General features: G+C 41.2%; 1 protein-coding gene across 2 annotated transcripts in view; it reads right to left on the bottom strand.

Annotated features, from left to right (window-relative positions):
- Positions 1-23,951, bottom strand: part of LOC115159801 (tetratricopeptide repeat protein 33) — a 50,059-nt gene extending 26,108 nt beyond the window's left edge. The window contains exons 1-2 of one of the 2 annotated variants that reach the window (XM_029709857.1): positions 23,872-23,951; positions 23,169-23,387 (exon numbers count right to left, since the gene is read on the bottom strand). In XM_029709857.1, the coding sequence (XP_029565717.1) occupies positions 23,169-23,386 (218 nt within the window). In that variant the 5' untranslated portion in view covers position 23,387; positions 23,872-23,951. Of the gene's footprint in view, positions 1-23,168; positions 23,388-23,467; positions 23,848-23,871 lie in introns of those variants that run through there. The other variant, XM_029709858.1, reaches the window with a different exon arrangement.
- Between the last annotated feature and the right edge of the window lie 1,518 nt (positions 23,952-25,469).

The raw sequence follows: 25,469 nt of genomic DNA, 5'->3' as shown, positions 1-25,469 counted from the left end.
ACCCCCGCACACTGACTCGGTAGCCCCTGTATACAGCCTTGTTATTGTTATTCGTATTGTGTTACTTTTTATTATAACATTTTATTTTAATCTACTTTGTAAATATTTTCTTAACTCTTCTTGAACTCCACTGTTGGTTAAGGGATTGTAAGTAAGCATTTCACGGTAAAGTCTACACTTGTTGTATTTGGCGCATGTGACAAAGTTTTATTTGATTTTCTAAATAGACTTGGGGACAATTGTTTCTTGAAATAAACTTCTATATTATAACTGAAAGAGTACGTGAAGGGAATTTTAGTCATTTTTTCATTAATTTACTGAAGTTCAAAGTTCCATAACCTCACTTGGGACAGTCACACCATTGGACATCTGTCATGTTTGGTTCACAATTGTAAGAGAACAAATGATACACTGCATGAATTTACTCATGATCCAAGTAAAAAAACTAAGCTTTTAGTGTTGTCAATTTAAGGTATTGTTTGCCATCATGGACAAAAACAAAGGAGCGTCATGTCAACTACCCAGGTCTTGATTAATTATGGATTGATCATATAGAAATATCGTTAAATTATTTTAACAACTCCAAAGCAATTGCATGCGGTGCAGGAACCATGGACTCGCTACATTTTTCAATTATCAAGACACCTGCTGGTAACTCTTAACTGGTTAGGACAGCTCATGAGGTGTCTTAAATATCTGTCAACTAAGTGGGACTCTTATGACTAAAGAGGCTTCATGCAAAGCTTTTATTTGTACCCTAAAGAGTAGGAGTAAAATGTATATTCTCACCACTTACAACCAATTTTCTACTCCGAGACACTTTGTGGATACAGGATCAGATCTAAAAAAATTTTGGAATATATATACAGTGGGGCAAAAAAGTATTTAGTCAGCCACCAATTGTGCAAGTTCTCCCACTTAAAAAGATGAGAGGCCTGTAATTTTCATCATATGTACACTTCAACTATGACAGACAAAATGAGAGAAAAAAAATCCAGAAAATAGCATTGTAGGATTTTTAATGAATTTATTTGCAAATTATGGTGGAAAATAAGTATTTGGTCAATAACAAACGTTTATCTCAATACTTTGTTATATACCCTTTGTTGGCAATGACACAGGTCAAACATTTTCTGTAAGTCTTCACAAGGTTTTCACACACTGTTGCTGGTATTTTGGCCCATTCCTCCATGCAGATCTCCTCTAGAGCAGTGATGTTTTGGGGCTGTCGCTGGGCAACACGGACTTTCAACTCCCTCCAAAGATTTTCTATGGGGTTGAGATCTGGAGACTGGCTAGGCCACTCCAGGACCTTGAAATGCTTCTTACGAAGCCACTTCGTTGCCCGGGCGGTGTGTTTGGGATCATTGTCATGCTGAAAGACCCAGCCACGTTTCATCTTCAATGCCCTTGCTGATGGAAGGAGGTTTTCACTCAAAATCTCACGATACATGGCCCTATTCATTCTTTCCTTTACACGGATCAGTCGTCCTGGTCCGTTTGCAGAAAAACAGCCCCAAAACATGATGTTTCCACCCCCATGCTTCACAGTAGGTATGGTGTTCTTTGGATGCAACTCAGCCTTCTTTGTCCTCCAAACACAACGAGTTGAGTTTTTACCAAAAAGTTATATTTTGGTTTCATCTGACCATATGACATTCTCCCAATCCTCTTCTGGATCATCCAAATGCTCTCTAGCAAACTTCAGACGGGCCTGGACATGTACTGGCTTAAGCAGGGGGACACGTCTGGCACTGCAGGATTTGAGTCCCTGGCGGCGTAGTGTTACTGATGGTAGGCTTTGTTACTTTGGTTCCAGCTCTCTGCAGGTCATTCACTAGGTCCCCCCGTGTGCTTCTGGGATTTTTGCTCAACGTTCTTGTGATCATTTTACCCTACGGGGTGAGATCTTGCGTGGAGCCCCAGATCGAGGGAGATTATCAGGTCTTGTATGTCTTCCATTTCCTAATAATTGCTCCCACAGTTGATTTCTTCAAACCAAGCTGCTTACCTATTGCAGATTCAGTCTTCCCAGCCTGGTGCAGGTCTACAATTTTGTTTCTGGTGTCCTTTGACAGCTCTTTGGTCTTGGCCATAGTGGAGTTTGGAGTGTGACTGTTTGAGGTTGTGGACAGGTGTCTTTTGTACTGATAACAAGTTCAAACAGGTGCCATTAATACAGGTAACGAGTGGAGGACAGAGGAGCCTCCACTAGTTACAGGTCTGCGAGAGCCAGAAATCTTGCTTGTTTGTAGGTGACCAAATACTTATTTTCCACTATAATTTGTAAATAAATTAATAAAAAATCCTATATATATATATATATAAATAAATAAATAAATAAATAAATAAATAAAGGAATCCACACACACACACACACACACACAAAGAGTATATGCATTATAAGCAAATCATATGCCTGTCAATGGAGACTGGAGAGCGAGTCATTTAACAGCATTTTTCCCCTTTTCTCATATCTTAAAAATGTTCAGATCTGAATAACTGTTGGTATATACACTGAGTGCACAAAACATTAGGAACACCTGCTCTTTCCATGACATAGTCTGACCAGGTGAATCCTGGTGAAAGCTATGATCCCTTATTGATGTAACTTGTTAAATCCACTTCAAATCAGTGTAGATGAAGGGGAGAAGACAGGTTAAAATAAGGATGTTTAAGCCTTGAGACAATTTAGACATGGATTGTGTATGTGTGCTATTCAGAGGGTGAATAGGCAAGACAAAATATTTAAGTGCCTTTGAACGGGGTATGGTAGTTGGTGTCAGTCACACCCATTTGAGTGTGACATGAAACTAACGCTGCTGGGTTTTTCACGCTCAACAGTTTCCTGTGTGTATCAAGTATGGTCCACCACCCAAAGGACATCCAGCCAACTTGACAACTGTGGGAAGCACTGGAGTCAACATGGGCCAGCATCCCTGTGTAACGCTTGACACCTTGTAGAGTCCATCCTGGGGGGAAAAGGCAGTGCAACTCAACAGTAGGAAGGTGTTCCTAATGTTTTGTACACTGTTTATTATTGCCTTGACTGACATATATAATAACAATATCTAAAAATCCACACACATCTCTAGAGCACATGCAGTATAAGCTAATTCAATGGAGACTGGAGAGTGAGTCATTTTACAGTTTTTTCTCTGATCTTAAACATGTTAAGATATTGATCATTGTCTTGACCAATATATATATATCTAAAGAAAACCACTCAAACTCACAATCACACACACTCCTAGAGTGTATTAGGCAGTATAATCAATGGAGAGAGAGGCATGCTACAGAATTCTCCCTCTTTCAAGCACACGTGTGACATACCACAGACATACCAGTACAAACATGCGGGTGAGTATGGATATGTTATGGTAGGATGGGGTATGCAAAATGGGTCATCTTTGAGCCCTTTCTGACCCCTTCTACCATGGGCAAACATGCATGGAAGGTTTCGTGCAAATCAAAAAAGGTGCAGTCAAAAAGTGTTTCAATTAATCTAGAACCCACACTTACTGATAATATACAGCTGGCTGGGTTTTCCATGCATCAGGCAGGACAGAACAGCCACGTCTGGTAAGACGAGGGGTGGGGGTGTGTGTCTATTTGTCAATAACAGCTGGTGCGCGATGTCTAATATTAAAGAAGTCTCGAGGTATTGCTCGCTTGAGGTAGAGTACCTCATGATAAGCTGTGGACTACACTATCTGGACATTCAAAACAGAACAGCATCGTCTGGTAAGACAAGGGGCGGCGAACTATCTATTTTTGTAAATAACAGCTGAAAAAAATTAAAAATCATCAATATTCACACAATACTGCATAATGGTATTGTCTTTCTCCCATCCCAACAGAGGAACTCTAGACCTCTTTCAGAGTGACCATCAGGTTCTTGGTTAGCCACCTGACCAAGGCCGGGCATCCAGTTCTAGGAAGAGTCTTTACCACAGGTGGACTCCAATGAAGTTCTAGAAACATCAAGGATGATCAATGGAAACAGGATGCACCTAAGCTCAATTTCAAGTCTCACAGCAACGGGTCTGAATACTTATGTAAATAAGGTACACGTTTTTAAAAAATAAATAATTTGTAAACATTTCTAAAAACGGTGTTTTTGCTTTGTAATTATGGGGTATTGTGTGTAGATTGCAGAATTTATTTGGGATCCATTTTAGAATAAGGCTGTAATGTAACAATGTGGGAAAAGTGAAGGGTTCTGAATACTTTCCAAAGGCGCTGTATATTAATTTCTGCCAACCTTCCCATTATAAGGTAGTTGAGAGCCTTCCCAGTTAAATGGCTCCCTCTTCTGGACATATTTGGCAACGCAGCACATTGGTTGGTCCTCAAAAAGATCACGCTCGGGTGCAGTTTCAACATGGCTACGTAAAGACGTGTTCCGAGGCCTCTCCACGAAGGGCTGATAGTTAAAAGGTTAAAACATTAAAAGTATCAAAACGAGAACACATTTTCCACACCTACTGACTCTAGTCACATTCGTGTGGCATTATTGGATATGTCTGGAACCGGGAAAACGAGACAAAATGGTAAACAAGACACAACGAAGACCAGCAACAAGATGATGGATGCTAAAGTTATGGACATGCTACTTACCATCTGCGCAGAAATGGCTACACTACGCTCTGATTTCATGACCGAACTTTGCTCCTCCGTGTCAAGTCTAGGAGCTGAAATTATGACCGAAGTCCAACTATGGTGACACTACAAACAACTATCGCGACACAAAACCCCAAAATAAAGGATATGGAAACGTCGCTGACCGGCTTACCGAATTGGAGACCAAAAATTACGAGCTTACCTCCGAGAACGTTAAGCTAAAGGTTAGTCTAGAAGAACAGGTAAACCGTTCCCGGAGAAAGAACATACGTGTGGTCGGAATCACAAAAGGGACAGAAGGGCGCAATCCTACAGAGTTCATGGCCTCTTTCCTGCAAGACGTCTTCGGGGGAGAGATGTCTGACAGGCCCCCAGTCATCGACAGGGGGCCGCACTCTAGCAGCAAAACCACAGCCTGGACGCCCTCCCAGAGCAATGCTGGTCCGCCTACATTACTTCCAGACCAAAGAGAAAATTCTTTGGACGTCCCGCGAAAGAGGACAACTGAACTACAATGGTAAGTGGATTACTCGGCAGACCTGGCAAGATGCAGAGCTGCATACAAAGATGTGAAGGCCCACCTTCACAAGGCAGGGGTCAGATTTGGCCTGATACACCCGGCTAAACTGAGGTTTACTTTCTAGGGGGCTAGCCACACATATGACGACCCCCAGTCTGCGCTCACCTTCTATAGGGACAATATCCACTCTACAACAGCACAGAACCCAGATCGGTGAAGGCTGCTAGTTATGTTATTAGGGTGCACACATTGTCAGTGTATGGACATGAACGTGAGTAACTTTTATTTGCCCTAGCTGGGAAGTCAATGCACCGCATACAGATGGCTGATCAAGCACATGATTAGTTGGTGCCTAGACAGACACCACTCACTTTGTGTTGGAATGGAATCAATAGCATGTCATCCAAGAGCATTAGCTTCTGTACCATTTATTAATAGCTTTGAAAAGATCCAGGCCTTAACTGACAATTTTACAGTAGATAATACACTCTTAGTTTGGAAAAATGCAAGGAGGTACTTGCAGATACCAGACCATATATTACTCCGGTCACCGATTGCCCTTCATCAAGATTTCCCCCCAAATAAGGAGAATTGGACTTCTGGATTGGAAGACGAAGGGTATTGCTGACCTTATGCCTTTATTTACTCAGGATATTCTTAAATAATTCCAACATATAAAAACTGAGTTAGACACACCAAGAAAATATTTTAAGTACCTACAACTTAGACATTTCATAGAGGTTCAGAAGAAAGTCGATAAACTACGTTTTCAAATTACTGAAGTTGAAAAACAATTTACGAATCCTACTGTTCGGAGAGGCTTAATCTCGGACATATATTCTATTTCATTAAACATAAGTGCCTCATCCTATTATGCGTTGAGAGAAGTTTTGGAGAGAGACTTTGGACATACATTTGTTGAGGAAGAATAGGCTTCTATCTGCGAAAGGGTCAACCCCAAATTCACCTCCAAATTCACCTCCACAGAATGTTTTCCAATGCATCACATTTATGTTTTAAATGTGAACAGACATCAAAGATTGTAACATTCTGTTTCACGGAAACATGGCTCTCTCGGGATATGTTGTTGGAATCGGTTCAACGACCGGGCTTCTCCATGCATAGCACCGACAGAAATAAACACCTCTCTGGGAAGAGGAAGGGCGGGGGTGTATGCTACATGATTAACGACTCATTGTGTAATCATAACAACATACAGGAACTCAAGTCCTTCTGCTCACCCGACCTAGAATTCCTTACAATCAAATGCCGTCCATTTTACATACCAAAATAATTGTCAGTTATAGTCACAGCTGTGTACATTCCCCCTCAAGCGGACACCAAGACGGCCCTCAAGGAACTTCACTGGACTCTAAACTGGAAACCGCATTTATTGGAGCTGGGGATTTTAACAAAGCAAATTTGAGAACAAGGCTACCTAAATTCTATCAGGATATTGATTGCACTACGTGCAGGAGTAATACACTCGATCACTACTACTCTAACTTTCGCGATGCATACAAAGCCCTCCCCACGCCATCTTGCTCCTACCGTCTTACAGGCAGAAACTCAAACAGGATGAACCAGTGACGAGAACCATTCAACGCTGGTCTGACCAATCGGAAGCCACGCTTCAAGATTGTTTTGATCACGCGGACTGGAATATGTTCCGGTCAGCCTCAGAGAACAACATCGACTTATACGCTGACTCAGTGAGCAAGTTTATAAAGAAGTGCATTGGAGATGTACCCACCGTGACTATTAAAACCTACCCTAACCAGAAACCGTGGATGGATGGCGACATTCGCGCAAAACTGAAAGCACGAACCACCGCATTTAACCATGGAAAGAGGTCTGGGAATATGGCTGAATATAAACAATGTAGTTATTCCCTCCGCAAGGCAATCAAACAAGCAAAATGCCGGTACAGTGACAAGGTGGAGTCGCAATTCAACGCCTCAGACGTATGTGGCAGGGTCTACAGGAAATCAAGGACTACAAAAAGAAAACCAGCCACGTCACGGACACAGACGTCACGCTTCCAGACAAACTAAACACCTTCTTTGCCCGCTTTGAGAATAATACAGTGCCACCGTCGCACTGTATTATCCTCCATCTTACCGGCCACCCTATACCCAATACAGTTTGCATACCGCCCCAACAGGTCCACAGACGCCGCAATCACACTGCACATTGCCCTATCCCATCTGGACAAAAGGAATACCTATGTAAGAATGCTGTTCATTGACTACAGCTCAACATTCAACACCATAGAACCCTCTAAGCTCATCATCAAGCTGGAGGCCCTGGGTCTCAACCACGCTGTGTGCAACTGGGTCCTGGACTTTGACAGGCCGCCCCCAGGTGGTGAAGGTAGGAAACAACATCTCCACTTCGCTGACCCTCAACACTGGGGCCCCACAAGGGTGCGTGCTCAGCCCCCTACTGTACTCCCTGTTCACCCACGACTGCGTGGCCATGCACGCCTCCAACTCAATCATCAAGTTTGCAGATGATACAAGAGTAGTGGGCTTGATTACCAACAATGACGAGACAGCCTACAGGGAGGAGGGAACTCGGGGTGTGGTGTCAGGAAAACAACCTCTCACTCAACATCAACAAAACAAGAGGAGATGATCATGGACTTCAGGAAACAGCAGAGGGAGCACCCCTTATCCATATCGAAGGGACAGCAGTGGAGAAGGTGGAAAGTTTTAAGTTCCCCGGCGTCCACATTACGGACAAACTGAAATGGACCACCCACACAGACAGTGTGGCGAAGGCGGCGCAACAGCACCTCCTCAACCTCAGGAGGTTGAAAAAATGTGGCTTGTCACCCAAAACCCTGACAAACTTTTACAGATGCAAAATTCAGAGCATCTTGTTGGGCTGTATCACAGCCTGGTACGACAACTGCACTGCCCTCAACCGCAACGCTCTCCAGAGGGAGGTGTAGTCCGCACAACGCATCACTAGGGGCAAACTACCTGCCCTCAATGAAACCTACAGCACCCGATGTCACAGGAAGGTTAAAAAGATTATCAAGGACAACAACCACCCAAGCCACTGCCTGTTACACCACTACCATCCAGAAGGCGAGGTGCAGGGGCATCAAAGCTGGGACCGAGAAACAGAAGCTGTTTTTCAATCTCAAGGCCATCAGACTGCTAAACAGCAATCACTAACTCAGAGAGGCTGCTGCCTACATTGAGACCCAATCACTGGCCACTTTAATAAATGGATCACTAGTCACTTTATACAATGCCACTTTAAATAATGCCACTTTAATAATGTTTCCATATCTTACATTACTCATATCACATGTACAGTCATGGCCAAAAGTTGAGAATGACACAAATATACATTTTCACAAAGTCTGCTGCCTCAGTTTGTATGATGTCAATTTGCATATACTCCAGAATGTTATGAAGAGTGATCAGATGAATTGCAAATAATTGCAAAGTCCCTATTTGCCATGCAAATGAACTGAATCCCCCCAAAATATTTCCACTGCATTTCAGCCATGCCACAAAAAGACCAGCTGACATCATGTCAGTGATTCTCTCGTTTACACAGGTGTGAGTGTTCACGAGGACAAGGCCGGAGATCACTCTGTCATGCTGATTGAGTTCAAATAACAGACAGGAAGCTTCAAAAGGAGGGTGGTGCTTGGAATCATTGTTCTTCCTCTGTCAACCTGCAAGGAAACACGTGGCGTCATCATTGCTTTGCACAAAAAGCGCTTCACAGCCAAGGATATTGCTGCCAGTAAGATTGCACTTAAATCAACCATTTATCGGATCATCAAGCACTTCAAGGAGATCGGTTCAATTGTTTAAGGCGGCTTCAGGGCGCCCAAGAAAGTCCAGCAAGCGCCAGGACCGTCTCCTAAAGTTGATTCAGCTGCGGGATCAGGGCACCATCAGTACAGAGCTTGCTCAGGAATGGCAGCAGGCAGGTGTGAGTGCATCTGCATGCACAGTGAGGCGAATACTTTTGGAGGATGGCCTGGTGTCAAGAAGGGCAGCAAAGAAGCCACTTCTCTCCAGGAAAAACATCAGGTACAGACTGATATTCAGCAAAAGGTACAGAGATTGGACTGCTGAGGACTGGGGTAAAGTCATTTTTTCTGATGAATCACCTTTCCGATTGTTTGGGGCATCCGGAAAAAAGCTTGTCCGGAGAAGACAAGGTGAGCGCTACCATCAGTCCTGTGTCGTGCCAACAGTAAAGCATCCCGAGACCATTCATGTGTGGGGTTGCTTCTCAGCCAAGGGAGTGAGGTCACTCACAATTTTGCCTAAGAACACAGCCATGAATAAAGAATGGTACCAACACATCCTCCGAGAGAAACTTCTCCCAACCATCTAGGAACAGTTTGGTGACGAACAACGCCTTTTCCAGCATGATGGAGCACCTTGCCATAAGGCAAAAGTAATAACTAAGTGGTTCGGGGAACAAAACATCGATATTTTGGGTCCATGGCCAGGAAACTCCCCAGACCTTAATCCCATTGAGAACTTGTGGTCAATCCTCAAGAGGCGGGTGGACAAACAAAAACCCACAAATTCTGACAAACTCCAAGCATTGATTATGCAAGAATGGGCTGCCATCAGTCAGGATGTGGCCCAGAAGTTAATTGACAGCATGCCAGGGCGGATTGCAGAGGTCTTGAAAAAGAAGGGTCAACACTACAAATATTGACGCTTTGCATCAACTTCATGTAATTGTCAATAAAAGCCTTTGACACTTATGAAATTCTTGTAATTATACTTCAGTATTCCATAGTAACATCTGACAAAAATATCTAAAGACACTAAAGAAGCAAACTTTGTGGAAATGAATATTTGTGTCACTCTCAAAACTTTTGGCCACGACTGTATATACTGTATTTTATACCATCTATTGCACCTTGCCTATGCCGCTCAGCCATCGCTCATCTATATACTTATATGTGCATATTCTCATTCACCCCTTTAGATTTGTGTGTATTAGGTAGTTGTTGGGGAATTGTTAGATTACTTGTTAGATATTACGGCACTGTCGGAACTAGAAGCACAAGTGTAACAAGTAACAATTGCTTAACACTTTGGGCTACTGTATGCTTAAGTTTAAACTCTATTGGACCAGTTAGGTTCCCTACTGGAGCAGTAGGGAGAAATGAAAACCACACAACTGAATAATTTAGGAAAATAATGCAGGCTTGTATTTTGTAAATAAAAATACTAACAAAAAATGAATCACCTTGAGTAAATATTGATATGTGAAATTTATACAATGAGCTCAATATGAATGAAATACATCAATAGTACAATAGACTTAGATATCGGCCATATATCCTGCCAATAGTTTACTATGGTTCACCCAACTCTATCTGAGGGTCTCTCAGATTTCAATGTTCAAAGTCCAATAGCAATACAATAAACATGAATCCACAGAAAAACACAACACAATTCACAAATACTGACTTATAAACCACTATGACATGGAATCAAATGTGAGTGACTGTCTATCAATAAACACTGTAAGGTGTTTTAGTGTAGCATGTGCTTATAACAATCCTGCTGCAATGTATGATGCAATGATGTCTTGCAAGAAATCCTACCACACCGTAGTATGGAAGTGCAAATTCAGTGTTATCTAAGGAAAATAAATCTTGCATGCAAATCTTCCTATCAATGTCCTGGGTTTGGATGGCTCGCCATCCTTGGTGGAACTGAATCCATACTCAAAAAACCTGACCAAATCCTGGCGTCAATCTTTCCCTCAATCCCTTCACAGCATGTTCGTATAGATAAGTGAGTGTTAATATCCAGTTCCCTCTTTTTAGTTCAGTTTTATACAACTTGAAACTAAGTTTTTCTTTCATGGAATGGCGGTACCGCTTCACGTTCCGTTCTAGCTCTTTTTCAGCACGTTGGCGCCGACTGGTGTATAACATGAGGTTAGGAGAGGGACTAAGAGAATATTGAGTTTTGATTGGCTCAAAATAAGCTGCTCATCATGCAGCTTCTGACAGCTGATTTGTAATAGCTGTGAACTTAAATATATCAATAGCAGTATAATATGATTGGTTACTGAAATCTCACTAGTAACGATAAGTATTCAACATTAGTGGACCTGTGTTACACCAGCTTTTCACTAAACTCGCATTAACATCTGCTTACCATGTGTATGTGACCAATACAATTATTTGATTTGATTCATGCACGTTTTTTTTGGTATTGTAGCAGAATCCAGTCTTATTGGAATGATATTCATTTACACATCCAGAAGATCTTGGTTAGACAATTTGCTTTTTCACCAAATGTATAGTTGTTCTACTTTGATTGTAACGTTGTGTTAGATCTTGACTCTGAAAATCTGTTCAATACCCTTGTTTTCTTAGCCAAAAAATGCATATTGTTATTATGGTCCACACCCGAAGGACCATCTGCGAGAATGTGGCTTTCTCAAGCTACTGCTATCCTACCTCTAGAGAAACTTACCTTTGATTTACACCAGAAGTCTGACACATTTTGGAAAAGCTGGTCTCCATTGTGGTCCTATGTAGAAAACCTCCCATAAATGCCCCATGTTATAATTGTGATATTTGCATATTTTTTTTTATGACTGCCTTTTTGTATAATGTTTTGCTCTATCCTTATTTTATTGTACTTGGTCTTTGTTTGGTTGTCTGTGTAACCCCTGTTAAAAGAAAATAACATTCTAATAGAAGGATAATAAAAAAAAGGCCACGATCATAAGGCCAGAATTGATTACTTCCAGAAGCTGCTGCTCGCTGACATTTCAGGGAACAGGGACAAGAGCATTGATGAGGATCACAGTACATTTCCTGGATTGGTCTCAGGTTTAGATGTTTGCGCAGATCCAGTCTAGCTAAATGAGAGATCCATCCATGGCAGAGAGCTCTTCCTTTATAGATCCATTCTTCACAGGCCCTGGCACCAGTCTGCTGGGAGCCTCGACCGCTGGCACCAGTCTGCTGGGAACACAGACCACTAGCACCAGTCTGCTGAGAGTCTAGACCCCTGTCTGCGTCACTCACAGGCCCTGGCACCAGTCTGCTGGGAGCCCGAATCCCTGCCTGCGTCACTTACAGGCACTCCTGCAGCAGTTCCAAAATGGCAGTTCCAAGATGGGTCCCAGCCAAAGGGAATATCAGAACAGTCAGAGTGACTGTGTGTGTGTCTGGCCAGCATGTTGATGGAGGATTACTCTGCAGCATCTGGGCTTGAGCTTGTCAAACAACCTGATTAGTGAATGTCCGATCTCATGGAAAATTGCCTTGACATGGACACACACTAGCGATGCACATATTGGTCAATTTTGCTGCTGACTAACCGACCCTCATTAACCTGTCAACAAACGGTAAAAAAAAATGCCCAAACAGTAAAATGACATGATCAACAGAAAATACTATGCATGCATACAAGTAACAGACATATCTCATTAAGAGCTTAAAGGGTAGGAAGCATAAACTTAACCAAATGTAACATATGGATTTGCATTAGAACACGCATCAAAACTCCCAATGCAAAGTTACCTCACATTTGTGTTATTGCAGTTATTACGTAAAACTATTCTGAAATCCAAAGAATGACAAAAAAACATTTGCAGGGTGTTAGGTAATATGGAGGACACGTCAAACCAGCCTATTTCCTACAATGAAAACACCAAATTGTACCAAATTTAACCAAATTGTTTGAACTCATGACTACTGGTTTCAATAACATTTTTTGCCAACTTACAAGGAAATACTTTATAAATACATTTTACAAATCAGCTTGCAAGGTTGCTAGCCAACTAGCCTGTAACGTTAGCTCTACTGGCCTGCTAACCTTACGTATGCGCGGCGAGAGTCAGCCAGTTGCTATCAACACCTAAGTCACAGCTAAATGAAAGTAAACCAAAAAGGTTTTGGAAATACAGTACCAGTAAAAAGTTTGAACAAACCTAATCATTCCAGTTTTTTTTTGTTTTTTTTACTATTTTCTACATTGTAGAGCAATAGTGAAGACATCAAAACTATGAAATAACACATATGGAATCATGTAGTAGCCAAAAAGGTGTTGATTCTTCAAAGTAGCCACCCTTTGACTTGATGACAGCTTTGCACTCTCTTGGCATTCTCTCAACCAGCTTCACCTGGAATGCTTTTCCAAGTGTTCCCACATATGCTGAGCACTTGTTGACTGCTTTTCCTTCACTCTGTGGTCTAACTCATCCCAAACCCTCTCAATTTGGTTGAGGTCGGGGGATTGTGGAGGCCAGGTCATCTGATGCAGCACTCCATCACTCTCCTTCTTGGTCAAATAGCCCTTACACAGCCTGGAGGTGTGTTGGGTCATTGTCCTGTTGAAAAACAAATGTTAGTCCCACTAAGCGCAAACCAGATGGGATGGCGTACGCTGCAGAATGCTGTGGTAGCCATGCTGGTCAAGTGTGCCTTGAATTCTAAATAAATCACAGACAGTGTCACCCGCAAAGCATCCCCACACCATAACACCTCCTCCTCCATGCTTCACGGTGGTAACCACACATGCGGAGATCATCTGTTCACCTACTCTGCGTCTCACAAAGACACGGCGGTTAGAACCAGAAATCTCAAATTTGAACACATCAGACCAAAGAACACATTTCCACCATTCTAATGTCCATTGATCGTGTTTCTTGGCCCAAGCAATTCTCTTCTTCTTCTTATTGGTATCCTTTAATAGTGGTTTCTTTGCAGCAATTTGACCATGAAGGCCTGATTCATACAGTCTCCTCTGAACAGTTGATGTTGAGATGTGTCTGTTATGTCTGAAGCATTCATTTGGGCTGCAATTTCTGAGGCTGGTAACTTTAATTAACTTATCCTCTGCAGCAGAAGTAACTCTCGGTCTTCCTTTCCTGTGGCGGTCCTCATGAGAGCCAGTTTCATTATAGCACTTGGAGGTTTTTGCGACTGCACTTGAAGAAACTTTCAAAGTTCTTGACATTTTCCGGATTGACTGACCTTAACGTCTTAAAGTAATGATGGACTGTCATTTCTCTTTGCTTATTTGAGCCGTTCTTGCCAAAATATGGACTTGGTCTTTTACCAAATTGGGCTATCTTCTGTATATCACCCCTACCTTGTCACAACACAACTGATTGGCTCAAACACATTAAGAAGGAAACTAATTACACAAATTAACTTTTAACAAGGCACACCTGTTAATTGAAATGCATTCAAGGTGACTACCTTATGAACCTGGTTGAGAGAATGCCACGAGTGTGAAAAGCTGTCATCAAGGCAAAGGGTGGCTACTTCAAAGAATCTCAAATATAAAATATATTTTGATTTGTTTAACACTTTTTTGGTTACGACATGATTCCATGTGTGTTATTTCATAGTTTTGACTATTTCATAGTCTTCACTATTATTCTACAATGCAGAACACAGTAAAACATCAATTAAAACCCTTGAATGAGTAGGTGTCCCCAAACTGGTACTGTATTTCTTGCCACCCATTCTAAAACTGACTGCAGCGCTTTGTTAAGTGTTGCAGTGATTTCACTTGCTGTGGTAGTTGATGTGTAGCGTTGAGCCATCAGCCTACATAGACACACAGGCTTTACTCAGAGCCAGAGGCAGGTCATTAGTAAAGATTGAAAAAAGTAAGGGGCCTAGACAGCTGCCCTGGGGAATGCCTGACTATCTGGATTATGTTAGAGAGGCTTCCATTAACTAACACCCTCTCTCGATCCACAATATAGCAGAGGACGTAAAGCCATAATACATTAGTTTTTCTAGAAGCAGATTATGATCGATAATGTCAAAAGCCGTACTGAAGTCTAAGAAAACAGCCCCCAGTCTTTTTATTATCAATTTCTCTCAACAAATCAGTCATTTGTGTAAGTCCCTTACATGTTAAACACCCTTCCCTATAAGCGTGCTGAAAAACTGTCATTCGTTTACTGTGAAATAGTATTGTATCTGGTAAAACACAATTTTCTCCAAAAGTTTACTAAGGGTTGGTAACAGGTTGATTGTTCGGCTGTTTGAACCAGTAAAGGGTGCATTGCCAATCTTGGGAGCAGAATTACTTTGCTTCACTCCAGGCTTGAGGGCACTAGTTTGTGATTTTTTTAGGTCGTTTCGGTTCAATGATAAAAAAAAATAAAAACACACTATTTTCAATTTCGGTTTTGATTATTTTAAACATTAAATGCACTATACATTATGTGGGTTGGATGCTGTAACAACACAGAATAATTTTTTTTATTAAAGTCCCATGATGGTAGTTACTGCCCATTATGCTTATCACTTATTAACATTACTTTAATAAAATATTTCAGTTGTCTATATTAAATTTGTTGTATTTGATGACTTTATTATTTCATTCTAAGTCATCATCTCTACAGAGCTGCTGCCTATGTTGTCTGACAAAAATCACTATTTCAGTACTTCTTCAAAGTAAATAAGGCATACTTTTATGACCGCTGAATACCAATTGTCTATGAATCACTTAGATCATGTATTTTCTGGTAAAAATACCTCGTTGATAGCACATTCTTCTGGTCTCTAACGTAGCAGGCATAAAAGAAACACATACCGGACTCGTAACTGTGCAATGGATTATGCTCATTGTTGTTAATTATCACGTTTTCTGCACTAAACTATGTAGAACATTGGCCTGCTGGAAACTACAACTCCCTAGTACATTGCACAGTTCAAGCTGGATCTGATTTATATCTAGAGAAACTGCAGTAAAATGTGTGCATTAAGCACACAGAAATTATTATTATTTATTTTAATAATTTAATTCAAATAACTGAACAAAATGGAACTGAAATAATTGAACCAATGTCGGTCAATTAGTTGTTGAAAAAACGATTAATCCCTCAGCACTAGAGCGGGCACACTTTCCTGTGCTTTCCAGTAATTTTCCATCCAAGTTGTCAGACCCAGGTTGCTTGCCATTTTTTATTAAAAAAATAGTCTATCATCTCTTCCACACTCACTTTACAGAATAAAACATTACAATGCTTGGCCTTTCATAATTTTGTCAGTTATGTATGGGTGTGTAGGATCAGAATTTGTTGTAGGCATGTCATGATTAAATTTGCTAATCTTGCCAATGAAAAAAATAATTGAAGTAGTTGGCAACGTTAGCCAGCTGGAACTAGCTAGGTAGCACCGATTCTCCATATGAAGTTGAGAAATAGTGCATTGTGGGTAGTTCCAAAGATATCAGGAAATAAGTTAATAAATACGTAAAAAACGCTAAAACATAACTTAGTTTGTAGTTAAAGGTAACCAGATCGTGACGACAACTAAGTTACTGAGTCTTTGACCACAGTGTGTTGTTACTTTGGAAGTAAAAACAAAAATCATGCTTCCTACCCTTTAATGAAAGCATGCAACAATAGCAAGCCTTTCGTCTTACAGTCAAAGCGGTATAAACTATTACTGAACATGCAACTCCAGTAATGAAGCAGCTAATTAAACATTTTCAAACGTGTCAAAAATCCATTTGTGGGAAAACACAGTTCTAATGAGCCTACCTATTGCGAGCGGTTCCATATATGACAGAGATAAAACATCTCCTTTAGAAACTTAGAAAGAAGGTGAATCTAATAGCAACTAGGATGGGTTGTTAATATGACTAGGATTGGGACTTTGGCTTCTGGGCAACAAAAGTTGATATGAAAATCAATATAATAGGAGAGAAACGCTGGTCTTTATAAAATAATTGCCTCCACGTTTCTATGGTTGGATTTTGGCTACTTTGAAGCAACCTAAGACAGGCCTCATTATTTGAAGTAATGTAAAATGTTTAGGTTTCAAACAGTTTTACTGCCTCAAGCTCACATTGCAAAGTGGTGCGTGATGAGCTGAAGCCTGCCTCCCTACCATTGCCTATAGCCTATGCACTCGAATGACAAAATAATAAATATTATCTCTTTATAAATCGGTGCAATGAACAGTTTAAACACGATTGGATTTAGAATTGTTATTTATTGAGCAATGACGGCTAATAAAAATCACATGTTTTGAGGAGCTGCTCACCATGACAGGTGATAGCCTAGTTTGAGGAGCAGAATAGCCTATGTATGCTGTGCGTGTGTGATAAATATATTGAACAAAAATCTAAACGCAACATGTAAAGTGTTAGTCCCATATTTCATGAACTGAAATAAAATATCAGATATTTTCCATACGCACAAAAAACATATTTCTCTCAAAATCTGTGCACAAATTTGTTTACATCCTTGTTAGTGAGCATTTCTCCTTTGCCAAGATAATCCATCCACCTGACAGGTGTGGCATATCAAAAAGCTGATTAAACAGCATGATCATTAAACAGGTGCACCTTGTGCTGGGAACAATAAAAGGCAACTAAAATGTGCAGTGGTCACAACACAATGCCACATATGTCTCAAGTTTTGAGGGAGCGTGCAAATGGCATGCTGACTGCAGGCATGTCCACCAGAGCTGTTGCCAGAGAATTGAATGTTCATTTCTCTACCATAAGCCTCTTCCAACGTCGTTTTAGAGAATTTGGCAGTATGTCCAACCGGCCTCACAATCGCACACCACATGTAACCCCATCAGCCTAAGACCTCTACACGCGGCTTCTTCACCTGCGGGATCGTCTGACAGCTCATGAAACTGTGGGTTTGTACAACCGAAGAATTTCTGCACAAATGGTCAGAAACGGTCTCCGGGAAGTTCATCTGTGTGCTCATCGTCCTCACAAGGGTCTTGGCCTGACGGCAGTTCGGCGTTGTAACCGACTTCAGTGGGCAAATACTCACCTTTGATGGCTACTGGCACACTGGAGAAGCGTTCTATTTACGGATGAATCCAGGTTTCAACTGTACTGGGCAGATGGCAGGCAGTGTGTATGGCATCGTGTGGGCGAGTGATTTGCTGATGTCAACATTGTGAACAAAGTGCCCCATGGTGTTGGTGAGGTTATGGGCAGGTATAAGCTACGGACAACGAACACATAAAATTGCATTTTATCGATGGCAATATGAATGCACAGAGATATCGTGATGAGATCCTGAGGCCCATTGGCGAACCATTCATCCGCCTCCATCACCTCATTTTTCAGCATGACAATGCACTGCCCCACATCGTTACCCATCGCGCCACAAAAGCCGCAGCCCTTGCAACGCAAGGGGAAACCCTACTTCAAGTCTCAGAGCGAGTGACGTCACTGATTGAAATGCTATTAGCGCGCACCACTGCTAACTAACTAGCCATTTCACATCGGTTACATGAGCATGTATGGGATGCTCTGAATCAACGTGTATGACAGTGTGTTTCAGTTCCCGCCCATACCCAGCAACTACCCATCGAAGAGTGGGACACAATTCCACAGGCCACAACCAACAGCCTGATAAACGGAGATGTCACGCTGCATGAGGCAAATGGTGGTCACACCAGATACCGACTGTTTTTTTGATCCACAAGTGTAAGATGCACGATGACCAGCGAAAATACACGTGCCAATTTACTTCCACTGCAATATGCAAATTAACCTATATACTGATAAGCATGACCGGTCAAATGTGACTTGTTTCAGGAAACTAGGCGTATGTCACGCGTCACTACTTCACAGGAGAGGCATTTGAATGTAAACATCTATTTTTTTATCAAAATGCATTTCTTGGCAGAAATGCCTTCTGGAACATGTGAACTTTCATGTGCCTTAATAACAAACGTGTATGCCATCTGTAAATATGAATACAATTGTAAAAATTATGAGCATAGTTGGTTTAGCCACAGAAAAAGACAGGAACCTTCCCGCTAGCCATGATTGGCTGAGATAATGGATGGAGAGATGAGAGATGAGTTCGGATTGGTCTGCCACGTAGCACGCTTCTGTCTATAACATGAGCTGCTCAGTATTTGTAAGTAATTCTTTCTAACGCAGCTATTTTTTTAAGATATCACAAAGAACTGCAAAAGTGTTGCTCTCCTCTTTCTGGAGGGCAGAGTTTTGAATTCAGTGGAATGCCCGGTGAAAGCAGAGTATGAGAGCCAAGGAGAAAATTCTGGCATTGTACAAAACACCTGTCTTTTCAAACTAGGCCAACGAGACAGTGTCCAAGTTCTAAAATACTCAGGTAGAATGCCCTGCTTTTATTTCGTCACACTCACAACCGTAAGTTATTTTCTGTAATTAGCTCGCCATTAACTTGTAAATAACGATCTTGTTGTGAGTTTATTTTCCTGTAATAATAAACACAAATTAGCTCAAGTTATTTGAACTGACTAGCCAGCTAACTTAATGTTAGCTAGCTAGCTAACTAACTAACTAACAAGCTAGAAACGAACCAAAACATTGCTTATAAAGTTGCTTTTAGTTGCCTGGTTTGCTAGATTACATATGCTCCTGAGCGGCGCAGCGGTCTAAGGCACTGCATCTCTGTGCAAGACGCATCACTACAGTCCCTGGTTCGAATCCAGGCTGTATCACATCCGGCCGTGATTTGGAGTTGGCGCACAATTGGCCCAGCGTTGTCCGGGTTTGGCCGTCATTGTAAATAAGAATTTTTTCTTAACTGACTTGCCTAGTTAAAAAAAAAAAAATGCTAAATTCGTTTTTAAACGGATGGGTTTATTGGTGTCAGACGACAATAGAATGTTCATGATGTCACTGCGACAACTGTCTATAGACATGCATAGTCTTTAGTTTTGAAATCTTTGGTTGTTTATTACACGCGAATCCTTAACCCCTGTGCGGACGGGACGGACATCCAGCGAAAAATCCTATCGCCATTAGCATAACAAAATGTAAGAATTTTTTTTTTTCAATTTTTTTTCTCAAATTATATCGTTTTATAGATACACCTCTCCTGAATCGAACCACGTTGTCCGATTTCAAAAAGGCTTTACAGTAAAAGCAAAACATTAGATTATGTTAGAGGAGTATATCGTAAAAGTAGCCACATAGCCATTTTCCGACCAACCACATGCATCACAAATAACCAAAAAACAGCTAAATGCAGCACTAACCTTTGACAATCTTCATCAGATGACACACCTAGGACATCATGTTACACAATGCATGCATTCTTTTGATCGATAAAGTTCATATTTATATATAAAAACAGCATTTTACATCGGCGAGTGACGTTGACTAACTATTTTCCCTCAAATGCATCCAGTGAAACAGTGCTACAATTTACTAAATTACTATTCGAAAACATTTTTAAAATGTAATATTGTCATTCTAAGATTTATAGATGAATATCTCTTGAAAGCACCTGTAATACCAGATTTAAAAATAACTTTACTGGGTAATCACACTTTGCGATAAAAGGGGATGCGATACTCAGAAAATTACCTAGTAAATACAGGTCTGCGCCATCTTGGAACAATCGCATATCACATCTAGTCTTGTATACTATTGTCAATAATCCCTTACCTTTGGTTGTCTTCATCAGAAAGCACTTCCAGGAATCCCAGGTCCACAACAAATGTATTTTCGTTCGAAAAAGTTAATCCTTTATGTTCCATTAGCTTGTTGGTGTTAGCGCGTCTGAAAGCTAATCCAAATGCTCCGTCGGCCACCGGACAGCCATTTCGAGAAAATGAATTTTTTCCCCCATTTAGGTTCGTTCAAACATGTCAAACGTTGTATAACATAAATCTTCAGGGCGTTTTTCAACAAGAGAGCCAATAAGATTCAAGGAGGATGATTGCATTGTGTTTCAAAACGTTTCGAAAGGGGAGGGTAACCAGGGGCGCCGGCGTCATAATGGTGATGGCCCTCTCCGTGTGACCACGTTTCACTGCGTCTCATTCATTCAGTTCACACAGTAGGAGTCTCAAACCACTTTGTAAAGACTGGGGACATCTAGTGGAAGCAATAGGAAGTGCTCAATGAACCATAGCTCACGGTGTGATTAATAGGCAACGTGATGAAGTTGAGTTCGCAATTCAGAATTCCACTTCCTGTTTCCATCTGTCTCGGGGTTTTGACTGCCATATGAGTTCTGTTATACTCACAGACACCATTCAAACAGTTTTAGAAACTTTAGGGTGTTTTCTATCCACAAGTATTAATTATATGCATATCCTAGCTTCTGAGTTTGAGTAGTAGGCCGTTTAAAATGGGCACTAATTATTTTCAAAAATCGCTGTAGCGCCCCCTATCCTAGGGGAACGCCAAGAGGTTAAAGAAATGGGTGGGGCTCAGGCTTAAGAGGGTGTTAAAACCTGCCTGTCTGGGAACCTGGTCAACAGCCAGTGGAATCGCGTCGCGCGAAATACAAATACCTCATAAATGCTATAACTTCAATTTCTCAAACATATTACTATTTTACACAATTTTATAGATACACCTCTCCTGAATCGAACCATGTTGTCCGATTTCAAAAAGGCTTTACAGCAAAAGCAAAACATTAGATTATGTTAGGAGAGTACCGAGCCAAAAATAATCACACTGCCATTTTCAAAGCAACTGGCATGCATCACAAATACCTAAAACACAGCTAAATGCAGCACTAACCTTTGACAATCTTCATCAGATGACACTCCTAGGACATCATGTTACACAATACATGCATTTTTTGTTCGATAAAGTTCATATTTATATATAAAAACAGCATTTTACATCGGCGCGTGACGTTCAGAAAATATTTTCCCTCAAATGCTTCCGGTGAATCAGCGCTACAATTTACAAAATTACTATTCGAAAACATTGTTAAAATGTAATATTGTCATTCAAAGAATTATAGATTAACATCTCGTGAATGCAACCGCATTGCCAGATTTAAAAATAACTTTACTGGGAAATCACACTTTGCAATAAACGAGGTCCTATGTTCAGAAAAATAGGCTAGGCGATACAGGTTAGCGCCATCTTGGAACCATCTAAAATCAAATATACTATTGTAAATATTCCCTTACCTTTGATTATCTTCATCAGAAGGCACTTCCAGGGATCCCAGGTCCACAACAAATGTAGTTTGTTCGAAAAAGTTAATAATTTATGTCCCAATAGCTCCTTCTTGTTAGCGCGTTCCGAAGGCTACTCATAATGTACGAGGCGCACGGGACTTGTCACAAATGTGCAAAAAAATATATATTTACGTTTGTTCAAACATGTCAAACGTTGTATAACATAAATCTTTAGGGCCTTTTTCAATCAGAGCTTCAATAATATTCAAGGCGGACGATTGCATTGTCTTACTAAACGTTTCGGAATGAAAGGGTACCCATGGGCGCCCACGTCATAGTAGTAATGGCCCTCCCTCTATGACCAACTTTCCAAGCCTCTCTTTCGGTCAGTTTTTACCGGAGAAGACTCAAACCACTTTGTAAAGACTGTTGACATCTAGTGGAAGCCTTAGGAAGTGCTAAATGAATCCTAACTCACGGTGTGTTTCATAGGTAACGTGTTGAAGGTGATTCCACAAATCAGATTTCCACTTCCTGCATGGAATCTTCTCAGGTTTTGGCCTGCCATATGAGTTCTGTTATAGTCACAGACACCATTCAAACAGTTTTACAAACTTTAGAGTGTTTTCTATCCAAATCTACTAATTATATGCATATTCTAGTTACTGGGCAGGAGTAGTAACCAGATTAAATCGGGTACGTTTTTTATCCGACCGTGCAAATACTGCCCCCTAGCCCCAACAGGTTTGAAAAGCAGAATTACTTTCCCATTAATCATCAGCTGTAGTGTATGATATACCATTTTCTAGCTCTAAGTCTCTACTTTTATTTAATGTAAAAAAAGAAATAATAATAATTCAAATTTTGCTACATAAGACCGATTTGAGCCGGTTGGTCACAAATGTATTTTCAGTAGCTAACCGATTAATATCCCTAACACCAGTTTCTGTCCATCCCTCTCTGGGTCCTATGATGTCCCGCTCTAGGTTTTGTTGCAGTTAGGATGAGATGCAGCCCATGGCTTACATTAAAAGACACGTCCACAAAGTGTGCCATTATACCCATCTTGAGTTGGTACTCTTGCCAAAAATGAAACAAGACCATCAGTACAATGGACAAAGCCGTCACCCTCACCTGCCCTCTTGTGCCAGCACCGTCCCCTCCTCCTTTAGCCTGTTGCCCTTCGCAGCGCAGTCCTCCAGGAGGACTTCACGGCGCCGCTTGATAGCATGTAGCCAGTCCACCTCGTCCACTCCATCCTCCTCTGGCTTCTCCGCCGCGGCTTCAAACTGCTGCACCGCTGCCTTGCACACCCGCTCGCCCACTTTCCTCTTCCAGCCGAACGAAGCCATCCTGTACAGAAATGACAGTACATTTGCTGTTGGCTTGTGAAACCTCAGCACACAAATAGCTCGCTACTACTGCTAACATACACTTGAGACTTGTAACCTGAAGTTTGGGATGCCAGTCAGGTTTCTTGACGTTGATTTAGGTAGATAGCTAGCAAGCATGTACGTTGAAAGGGAAGGGCTATACGGATACTCTTACGTGCAAACCAACTAGCCAAAATCTCAATCTGACCATTACCTTAACTTCAACCAAACCATTAACCCTGCCCCTAACCTAGCTAATTTGAACAAATTCTGAAAATAACGTTAAATATCGGTTTGCACGTCAGGAGTGCCATAGCTAGCATGCTAACGTTAGCTAGCTATACGCAAGCTAGCAAATAGGTACAAGCGCAAACGTTTGTTAACCTGGATAACTGTAACTAATTCTTTACCAAATGCAATTGATTTAACATGTGGCTGGATATATTTGGTTAAAACGCAGTTACCTATGCTGCTGTAGCTATTGTTACGCTTTCAACTTTCTAATTAACCCGGAAGCTCTTGTGATTGTAAACACAAATGTAAAGGGACAGTACGGATATTTTGACGTCATTTGTAAGGTGTATGATAGGAACAGCATAGCTATTTCGAAAAGTCGGGTTTAGATATGTGTTTGGCAGTCTTCCTCTTTTGTCAGTTATAAGTAGATAGCTCTGCTTTTCAAACATACATCTGTAGTTGTAGACATGGAATCACTGGCCACTTTTTAATAATGGAACACTAGGCACTTTGTTTACATATTGCTTTACTCATCTCATATGTACAGTTGAAGTCGGACTTTTACATTTAAACTCAGTTTTTCACAATTCCTGACATTTAATCCTAGTAACAATTCCCTGTCTTAGGTCAGTTAGGATCACCACTTTATTTTAAGAATGAAATGTCAGAATAATAGTAGAGAGAATGATTTATTTCAGTTTTTATTTCTTTCATCACATTCCCAGTGGGTCAGAAGTTTACATACACTCAATTAGTATTTGGTAGCATTGCCTTTAAAATTGTTTAACTTGGGTCAAACGTTTTGGGTAGTCTTCCACAAGCTTGCCACAATAAATTGGGTGAATTTTGGCCCATTCCTCCTGACAGAGCTGGTGTAACTGAGTCAGGTTTGTAGGCCTCCTTGCCCGCACACGCTTTTTCAGTTCTGCCCACACATTTTCTATCAGATTGAGGTCAGGGCTTTGTGATGGCCACTCCAATACCTTGACTTTGTTGTCCTTCAGCCATTTTGCCACAACTTTGGAAGTATGCTTGGGGTCATTGTCCTTTTGGAAGACCCATTTGCGACCAAGCTTTAACTTCCTGACTGATGTCTTGAGATGTTGCTTCAAAATATCCACATAATTCTCCTCCCTCATGATGCCATCTATTTTGTGAAGTGCACCAGTCCCTCCTGCAGCAAAGCACCCCCCACAACATGATGCTGCCACCCCGTGCTTCACGGTTGGGATGGTGTTATTCGGCTTGCAAGCCTCCCCCTTTTTCCTCCAAACATAACGATGGTCATTATTGCCAAACAGTTCTATTTTTGTTTCATCAGACCAGAGGACATTTCTCCAAAAAGTACGATCTTTGTCCCCATGTGCAGTTGCAAACCGTAGTCTGACTTTTTTAATGGAGGTTTTGGAGCAGTGGCTTCTTCCTTGCTGAGCTGCCTTTCAGGTTATGTCGTATGGGACTCGTTTTACGGTGGATATAGATACTTTTGTACCCGTTTCTTCCAGCATCTTCACAAGGTCCTTTGCTGTTGTTCTGTGATTGATTTGCACTTTTCGCACCAAAGTACGTTCATCTTTAGGAGACAGAACGCATCACCTTCCTGAGCGGTATGATGGCTGTGTGGTCCCATGGTGTTTATACTTGCGTACTATTGTTTGTACAGATGAACAAGGTACCTTCAGGCATTTGGAAAAAACATTTCTGGAGGTTGATTTCGTTTGATTTTCCATGATGTCAAGCAGAGGCACTGAGGTTGGAGGTAGGCCTTGAAATACATCCACAGCTACACCACCAATTGACTCAAATGATGTCAATTAGCAAATCA

Source organism: Salmo trutta, chromosome 23 (assembly GCF_901001165.1).
Source record: "Salmo trutta chromosome 23, fSalTru1.1, whole genome shotgun sequence".
In the NCBI taxonomy this organism is placed as follows: Eukaryota; Metazoa; Chordata; class Actinopteri; order Salmoniformes; family Salmonidae; genus Salmo; species Salmo trutta.
The sequence above is the reverse complement of the archived record's forward strand: the minus strand, read 5'-3'. Positions and strand labels throughout refer to the sequence as shown.